The sequence below is a fragment of the Cinclus cinclus genome, chromosome 7 (genome assembly GCF_963662255.1).
Source record: "Cinclus cinclus chromosome 7, bCinCin1.1, whole genome shotgun sequence".
In the NCBI taxonomy this organism is placed as follows: domain Eukaryota; kingdom Metazoa; phylum Chordata; class Aves; order Passeriformes; family Cinclidae; genus Cinclus; species Cinclus cinclus.
Window position 1 is genome coordinate 24,483,997 of NC_085052.1, and position 9,508 is coordinate 24,493,504.

Below are 9,508 nucleotides of genomic sequence, written 5' to 3' on the forward strand. Positions count from 1 at the left end.
AAGTTTTTAAATTAAAAAGCCATCCTTTTATGTGTATGAAAGTGAAAAATCTCCCTCATATTAATTTATTTTCCTGGCATTATTTTTAGTGTGATCTTTTGCAGTGTTATTAATAGATAAGTAAATTCTCTGTGACAGTCCTTTTCATCCAACTGTGAAGTTATTTTGAGAAGAAAATAATTAATTACTATTGCTCTGTACATGTGGTAGAGGTCTTCAGCATAACTGTATCCAGAATGTGAGGTGTTGATTTGGTTCCAGGCCTTTGTTTTTTTACATAAGAACTTGTAAGGTTAAAGTAAAGGAAGTAGTTTCCTTCTTTGACTGACTTGGGAGAACACCACCTTACATTGTTAATTACTTCACTGTCTTGTCTTCTGACAAAATTTTGTCCTAAATGGTAGTTAAATTAATCCTTACCTGCTTGTATTAGCCTCTGTCACAAAGGATAATATGAGCTCTTGTATGATGATGTACTGAGAGCACTTAAAGAGTGAAGAAGGACATTCAGTAAAAGAATCAGTGTCTTATGGGTAGCTAAACATCAGGAGCTAGAACAGGAGGGTGAGGCTCCTGTTGTTCATGAGGATATCTTCTTAAATATTTGCACAATATTTACTTTCTTACCATATGGTACCGAAGAGCTTTTGATGATTTACGGTGTAAGAATGCACAAAAATATTAAGCTGCTGGTAAGATAGGAGCACAGCATCCTCATAAAGTGACACCTTAAAGATCAGGACATTAACTTTAAAAGGTACTTGGGCTTCTGAATCAAAAAATGTACTTCTGACAGTTGTGTCTTTAAAATCCAAAGTCACCGTTGTGAAAGGTGTGTCAGAAATCACTCAGTCATTTGCTTCTCTTGGGTACTGTCTTTCAAGTAGACTAACAGGCCCACTTGGGATCTCAAATTAGAAGGGCTTTGTGGTGATAGAGATCCTCCTCTGAATGGGAAGTCACAGAACCTATTAGATCTTTCCCAAAAAGATTTATATAAATGTTAGCATGTTTTAAATAGAACCAGCCTTTCATGAACAAGTTGTTAATACTTGAATTTTGTGAAACACATGGTGGCTTTCTCTTTGTCACATAGCTTAATCGAGCGGAATTTGAAGATCAAGATGATGAGACCAGGGTGCAGTATGAGGGATTCAGGCCTGGGATGTATGTTCGAATAGAGATTGAGAACGTGCCCTGTGAATTTGTCCTGAATTTTGATCCTCATTATCCTATCATCCTGGGTGGTCTAGGCAGCAGCGAAGGAAATGTCGGCTACGTACAGGTGGGTAGCCAAAGGGCTGAGTGTGTTTTATCGTGGTACAGGTGTGCTGCAGGGTGTCTGCACTTACTGCTTTCTGTGTACTGAAAATACAGTAAACACAGAGAGAAACTTGCATCCTTGTCTCCTGAATAGGGGATTTGCTTTTGACACAAGGTGTAATTCTATAGTAGCAGTTTCTGGATCTTTGCAGGCTTAATTGGATAACCAGAAAAGGTTACTGTTGTTTAATGTTCAGCTGCAGAGGTGTCTCAGGACTCAGATCTGTCTGATACTGTGATTGCTAAATTGCAAACATTAACTGTAGTCTGACCTTCATGATCTATATGCAAGTGACTACAGAAAAGCTACTAGCACATATATAAATGTTCTTTTAATATAATACTTGCTTATATGCATACACACATGACTTCAGAGTGAGTGAAACACTGATTGATCTTCCCAGTCAACCTAATGTCAGTGAGAATGTTTGAAGATAAACAAAGATAAAACTTAGTGTATAAAAAAATTGTAATGTAGATAGAAGTTGCTTTCAGTCATTCCTGAAAAATTAAGGCTTGAATTTCAGAATCACTGTTGCCATCCTGTAACAGCACAGCTCACCTTCTGTTCCAACCAGCTGCGCCTGAAGAAGCACCGCTGGTACAAGAAGATCCTTAAGACCCGGGATCCCTTAATCCTGTCACTGGGCTGGAGGCGCTTCCAGACCATTCCCATGTTCTACATGGAGGACCACAACGGGCGGCAGCGGCTGCTGAAGTACACCCCGCAGCACATGCACTGTGGAGCTGCCTTCTGGGGTGAGCCACGCTGCTCCTGCTGCCACTGCCTCCCTGTAAAAGTCTCAAGCTTTGCAGGATGCAGCAGGAAATGCAGCTTTTGGAATGAGAAGTCTTGAAATTTCCTTGTGGAACAAAAAATAGCACCAAATAGTATGGGGAAATAGGCAGTTGTCTAATATTTGTGGATTATTTAAATGATTTGTGAATTGCTTGGCTTTTAATCATATTCTGAGCATTCTGCTAAGTTTAGCATATCGAAGAGGAACCTGGTTTGTGTGCAGATAGACTTTGCACACATTATGGGCCTAGCCTTGCATAAGTAACTTCTTGTTAACCGTTACTTTATGGGGCTTTAAATGTGAACAATAGTTTTGAGAGCTCTAAACTTTGATTTTCTTCATTTAGTATATTTGCTGTGTATTTTTAAGCTTTTGGGATTTATATAGGGGATAGATATTGTGTAGTAAAACTTTTCAGAAGTTTTAAAATTTAATTTTCTTTTAGGGCCCATCACTCCTCAGGGGACAGGATTTTTGGCAGTTCAGTCTGTCAGTGGCACAACGGTAGGTTTGTTACCACAAAATGTTGATTAATGCTTTCTATGGATATTTGGGCAAAAATATATATTTTGGGAAGAAGGTTTACATTATGATAGAGCAGTGTAGTTGTAGGAACTAAAAAAGTAGCTGGACTCAAGCTTTTGAAAGGTATATTATGTTGAGGTGGGAAGCTATGGAGAGGATTTTTTTTTTTTTTACAGATTTCAGGAAGAAATTGTTTACTGTGAGGGCGATGAGGCTTTGGCACGGGTTGCCCAGAGAAGTTGTGGATGCCCCATCCAGGGAAGGATTCAAGGCCAGGTTGCATGGGGTCGTGAGCAGCCTGGTCTAGTGGAAGGTGCCCATGGCAGAGGTGTTGGTTGGAATGAAATGATATTTGAGGTCCCTTCAAAACAAAACCATTCCATAATTCCAATTTAAATAATGTTAAAGCAGTATTTTTCAGATATTATCTTTATTAGATATATATTAATCAAAGGTACATTCATGTTTGCAGACAAAAGCTTTGCATGTCATTGTAATGAACTTGACAGCAATCAGGGTGGTGATTATTTTCTCTTTCGTAAAATATGCATAAAATATGATATTTCACAGTTGTCTTTTTTTACATGTTTTAAAAGGCTATTTTCATCATGTGTCCTTTGCATAATATATGCCTAAGAGCAGTGCACAAAGCACTTCTCCTTTGAGACTTTCTGTCTGAGTAAGATTCTGTTTCATAAAGAGAACATAGTGAGATAGATCACAAGGACTTTTAGATTGTTTCCAAGGTAATTAGAATGGCAGGTCTGGAAATCTCGTTAGTGAATGATAGGAATGTTATGTCAGCAGCACCTCAACTAGTCTGTACTAGTCAATCTGCATTTTTCATGCTGTGGTACTTCTGTAAAGGTTAGAAATTCTGAATCTTAAAAGTGAAATGTGAAGTGCAGGTGCCCCACAACACCTTTCTCTCTAAGTTGGAAGGATATTCATTCAATGGTGGACTGTTTAAGGATGAGGAGTTGGTTGAATGGCTGCATCTGGAGGGTAGTGGTCAACAGCTCAGTGTTCTGATGTGCAGTGGTGACAAGTGGTGTTCCTCAGGGGGTCTGTTCTGGGACCAGCACTGTTTGATCAGCACTGGCCATCCGTGACACAGGCAGTTTGCAGGCACCACCAAGCTGAGTGGTGTGTTTGACATCCTGAGGAATGGAATGCTGTCCAGGGGAACCTGGATTAGTGGTCCTGGGGTAATAACCCCATAAGGTTCAATGAGGCCAAGTGCAAGGTCCCACACCAGAGCTGGGGCAACCCCCAGTGTCAATACAGATTGTGCAATGAAGAGATTGAGAGCTGCCCCTGCTGGGAAGGACTTGGGGATTCTGGTGGACCAGAGGATGGACATGCTGTGCTCATGTGAACTTGCAGGCCAGAGAGCAGATCACATCCTGGGCTGCAGCAAGAGCAGTGCCAGCAGCAAAGCAAGGGAGGGGATTCTGCCCCTCTACGTTGCTCTGGTGAGACCCCATCTGGAGTACCATGTCCAGCCTTGGGGCCCTCAGCACAGGAAAGACAGGGACCTCTTGGAGCAGGTCCAGAGGACAGTCACAAAGATGATTGGAGGGATGGAGCACCTCTCCCAGGAGGAGAGGCTGAGAGAGTTGGGGTTGTTCATCATGGAGGAGAGAAAGCTCTGAGGAGATCTCATTGCAGCCTTTCAGTACATAAAGGGGGCTTAAAAGAAATAAGGGGATAAACTTAGCAGGGCCTGCTGTGATAGGACAAGGGGGAATGGTTTTAAATTAAAGGGTTGATTTTGACTGGATATGAGGATACACCAAGGGTGGAAAAACACAAATAGGGTGACGAGAGGGGGGGGGTTGTGGAAGCCCCATCCCTGGAAATATTCAGAGTCAGACTGGATGGGGCTCTTAGCAACCTGATATATTGAAAGATGTCCCTACTCACTTCAGGGGGATGGGACTAGATGAAGTCATCTAGATCCAAATCCAAACTATTATATGAGTCTGTGATTCTAAATGATATCTTTACTGTTTAAGAAATACACATTGAACAGTGTCTTTCATCTCTGATGTTTCAGCCTGACTTCAGGATTGCTGCGACAGGAGTTGTGCTCGATTTAGATAAATCCATAACTATTGTAAAGAAATTAAAGCTAACAGGTTTTCCATTCAAAATTTTTAAGAACACTTGTTTTATTAAGGTAAGTTCATAGGTATGTATACTGTAAAACCAGACGTCCTGATGTTAGGAAGGAATGCAACCTGGGACTGTCTTTCCTGAGGCAGAAGTTCTCAGTTATTGTTGAATGCTGTTCTGGATCTCAGGAGCTGCTTGTGGCTTTTTGAGGTCCCTTGCATGTGATCTCTAAAGGTACTGATTACTAGCCAAGGAATATGAATTATTGTTAACCAGACAAAAATTCTGGAACAGTCTCCAGGTTCACATTCAGTGTGATTTTTTTTTTTTTTTCCTTCCCACCCCCTGCTTCCTTCCTAGAACCCACTGATTAGCAGTGGCAGACACCTTTGGAGGATGTAAACCTGTGCCTGGTAAATATCAGTCTGATCCCACTAAATTTCAGCTCTGGAGTCAAAGGAGACTTTTAGCAGTGCTTAAGACTTCCCAGTTACAGTTACAGAAATGTTTGGGGTAGGAAGTGTTGCAGAAGTGGATGTTCACTGACCTTCCTACTGTGCTTAGCTGGGCTTCCAGGCTCAGGGAGAGCTTAGGTTATTTTCCATTTGAGGCAGCAAGCAGCTAAGCAGTGATCCCAGCAGTGAAGCACTCAAGTATTTGCACTAGGCATTGACAGATTTTTTTTCTTGCTTTTCTTGTGATACATGAAAGGAGCATAAAACCTTAAAGAACTGTATTGTATTAGAATCTCAGAACTAGCAACTTAAGGTAGCTTGCTTGCTTTTAAAGTACCCTATTTCCAGCAAATGACTTTAAAGGAGAACTGTAAAGCTTCTGTATATATGTTCTTGTTTTGAAATTTTAAGTATATGTATTTAGTGCATGTTAATACATGTGATATAGGACTAAGTAGATTGCTTTGAGTAGCTCACCTGAACTCAGCTCACTGTGGTTTTGGTATGATCAGCACTCTCAGTTTAAGACAGTGCTGTGCTCCTCCTGTTTCTTTATAACATATGCTTGTGGGAATTCTGTTTTTGTGGCCTGCATAGGTCACAGAGAGAGACTTGGCCTCTTGAATGATGGTGTGTAATTGACATTTTCAGGGAATGTTTAACTCTCAGTTGGAAGTGGCTAAATTTGAAGGTGCAGCGATCCGCAGTGTGAGCGGTATCCGAGGGCAGATCAAAAAGGCCCTCCGAGCTCCCGTGGGGGCTTTCAGAGCAACATTTGAAGACAAGTTGCTGATGAGTGGTAAGTTGCACATGGCATGTAAGTTATAACACAACTTTCATCCTTCTTCACAGATTGCAAAGCCGTGCCTCAGAATTCTGGGGTCCGATAATTGAGATGTGAATTCATAGAGTAAGAAATACCTTGTGAGATGCTGAGTGTGTTTTATGTTGGGTAGAAGTCTCATAGTATGCAGATGACAATGTTTGAATTGAAGAAATGTATTTTCAAGTGTTTTAATCTTTTACACAGCATGGTTTTAATGTTTTACACAGCCTTTCTCCTTGAACATGATGAATTGAATTTAGTGGTACTAGTGCTAGAAGGACACTTTTCTGAAAAATCCAAGGACTGGCCTTGTAACTCCAGTTAACATTTTTCTGTAGCATTTTGGGGAAATTATACAGAGGATAGTTAGCTCCTGTGTTTGCTGAATGTCACTGTAATGTTGAGAATATGAGTTTATATTTAATTGGGTTTATATGACCTGTTTTCCTAAACACACCAAAATCATGGATAGTGCAAAATAAAAGCAAGTTAGTTGTTTTATAAAAATAGGCAAAGGAAGAGAAAGTTAGTTTGTTTTGTCAGTAATTATACAGGCACATCTACATATATGAATTCTGTTGCTTGTTCTTGAATATGAATGATAAGCAGGCTGGTATTTAGCTGCCTGCTCTTCAGGACTGTGTGCTGTTCATGCCTTTATGGGGTTTGGCATTGCTTTTACAAGTTGAAGACATTTGGTCTATATACCAAACACAGTGCTAACATGTGGTGTAGTATCTGTTCTGTTCAGGCAGTCTTTGCTTAGGGTGTGGATGTGATGAACTCTTGTTTTAGAGCCAAGTAACATTCCCTTTTCTTTCAGATATTGTTTTCGTGAGGACCTGGTATCCTGTTTCTATCCCAACATTTTATAACCCCGTAACATCCTTGCTGAAACCAGCAGGTGAGAAAGATAGTTGGAGTGGGATGAAGACAACAGGCCAGCTGAGGTATGAGAGAGGCATCAAACTGAAACAAAACAAGGATTCTCTCTACAAGGTATATTTCTGTTTAGTTTAGTTTTGTTTTTTAAAACTAGTCAAATTTGCAGTGTGTCTCAGACCTGTGCAAACTGCGAGCAGCATGAATACATGTTCATACACATGCATGTGTGACTTCAAATTTTTATCCACAAGACACAGTCCTGGCATGAGATGGAACTAAAACAGTTGAGAGCAGATTTCTGTGGGTCAGTTGAAGTTTCTAAAGTAATCTGCAGGGTAGAAGTCTTCTCCAGAAGCTTACTGAGGCTTCTGTTGTAGTAATTGGGGTTGAATGTATACCATTTACAGTTCAATCCAAGGATGTCAGAGGATGTTGTTTTTTTCACTTCTGTTTTTTTTTTGTTTTGTTTTTTTTTTTTTTTTTTGAGGGGTGTGTATTTCTTTTTTGGTTTGTGGTGGTTATTGGGTTTTTTTTTTTCCCTGCTGAAAGATGAAAAATTAAACAAAAGCTTTTGAAGATCATGAGTCTTACATATATGTTTTGTATTCATTCTTTTAGCCTATTGTGAGGGAGAAGAGGCATTTCAATAAGCTTCACATTCCTAAAGCACTGCAGAAGGCACTGCCTTTTAAGAACAAGCCTAAGAATCTTGAGAAGAAAGGCAAGACTCCAAAAGACCAGTGGAGACCAGCTGTTATCAGGGAGCCTCATGAAAAGAAGGTAATTATCACTTACTCTGAAACAAGGACTCCTGAAGGGTAAATGTGTTGTTTAAAGCTTTTCTAACTATTGTTTTGGCACTTGAATCTACTGCTAATGCTGAAGATATATATGTTCCTAGTGAAAAATGATCACTTGCAATTTGTTTTGTTCCCGTTTGGCACATAGTATGTATATGGAACTGTCACCTAGTGGATGGTGTCTATTTTTTAGACTAGTAGGTCACCTGAAGCCTAAATATGACTTTTGTCCTTGTCACAGCACTTGCAAGGTATTTCACCTAGATTTAGTGCTCTCATATTATGGGTGACTTAAATTGGCAGCTGAAGTTTTTTATTTGACCTGTCATTGCCATGCATTATTAACACAGACAGGATTTGAAGCAAATGCTCTGCTTCCAAAATTGAGAATTAGAGTGCTTGCAGAGGCAAGAAGATCCAAACTGCACTCTGAGTGTTCTATAGTAGGCAATTAAAAGGCATAGCCTTTTAAAAGCTATCTAACCAAAATCAGAGTTCACAAAAATTAAAGCTTTGATTAACTTCCTAACAGGATAAATAATTAAACCATTTTAGAAATTGGGGAACAGGTGCAGAGATAATTAGGACTTGCTTTGAGTCTCTGATTCATTATGTGTATCTCTGCTGAGGTTACACTGTTTCTTGCTCACCAAAACTGAGCTGCATGTATATTGACTGTCTATTTTCTGTTCTAGATATCAGCTCTACTCAGTGCTTTGAGTACAGTGAATAATTACAAGATAAAGAAAGCCAAAGTAAAGCATCGGGAACAGCTCAAAGAATATCTCAAAGTAAAGCAGAAGGAGGATGAACAGAAATTCAAGAGGCAAAAGGAGGCCAAGAAAAAAGTCTATCGCATACTGGGACAAAGGGAGAAAAAGAGGCAGAAGTCAAGCTTGAAAGGCTCTAGTAAGGGAGAGAAGAGTGTGTAAAATTTCATCAGATTTCAGGCCAAATGAGGAGAGTAGCTATGCAATTTTCTCTTGAAGAAACAAAAAGGCCTTGGACTATACCAGATGTGCTTTTAAGAGAAGAAAGATGCAAGTATGACCTTACTCACACTCTTGAATACATTTAGTAATGTATATAAATAAGATGTAGAAGTATGAATTGTGATTTTTATACAGAAGTATTCTGGAGGACTTTGTATTTCAGTATATTTCTATGCATACTGCATATTCTGTCTAGCCAATAAAGTATTTTAATGTCAATTACAGAATATTGTTTCTTTGTGTTTTGTCTTAGTGGACTTCAGTGGAAGAAAACTCCCCTGAATGTCTCCAGATATGTTCCTTACTTTGAGCTATTAACTAAATTTTGCTCCTGACAAATCTTTCATTAAAAGGCATGAAGATCAGCTGTTACTGGGTAGAAGTTTTGGAAATTCTTTATCTTTGATCAGAGTAGCTCACCCTTGTGCTTAGATCATTTGCCCCTGCATGAACGCATCTCAGTTTTTCCACTTCTCACTAAGTTATTAAACAGATCTTCAAAATAGTGTTGCATCCATATCTTGTGTTACTTGGCCCGTTTCGGCACCCTGAGGCTGTCAGTAGATCTGACTGCAGCTTTCTGGGCAAACAGTGTCAGACCTTTCCCAAATGTATGCCAGCTACTCTGTGATTTTCTGTGGGGCAAGCACTGACAGGCTAACTTGCTTTCTTTGGGAAAATAATCCTGTGTCCAGACAACTTGGTTGCATGGTACATTGTTGGGCTTAAGATGAATTGAGGGAAGAAGTGGTAGATGATTTCAATCCTGTTAAATTAACTGACA

At 39.7% G+C, this 9,508-nt stretch overlaps 1 protein-coding gene across 1 annotated transcript in view; it reads left to right on the top strand.

The window, feature by feature from the left end:
* Nucleotides 1-8,931, top strand: part of BMS1 (BMS1 ribosome biogenesis factor) — a 22,062-nt gene extending 13,131 nt beyond the window's left edge. Inside the window, 8 exon segments of the mRNA XM_062496234.1 lie at nt 1,097-1,285; nt 1,902-2,082; nt 2,569-2,627; nt 4,708-4,830; nt 5,873-6,020; nt 6,871-7,046; nt 7,551-7,712; nt 8,428-8,931. Coding sequence (XP_062352218.1) covers nt 1,097-1,285; nt 1,902-2,082; nt 2,569-2,627; nt 4,708-4,830; nt 5,873-6,020; nt 6,871-7,046; nt 7,551-7,712; nt 8,428-8,664 — 1,275 coding nt within the window. The 3' untranslated portion in view covers nt 8,665-8,931.
* The last annotated feature ends 577 nt before the right edge of the window (nt 8,932-9,508 follow it).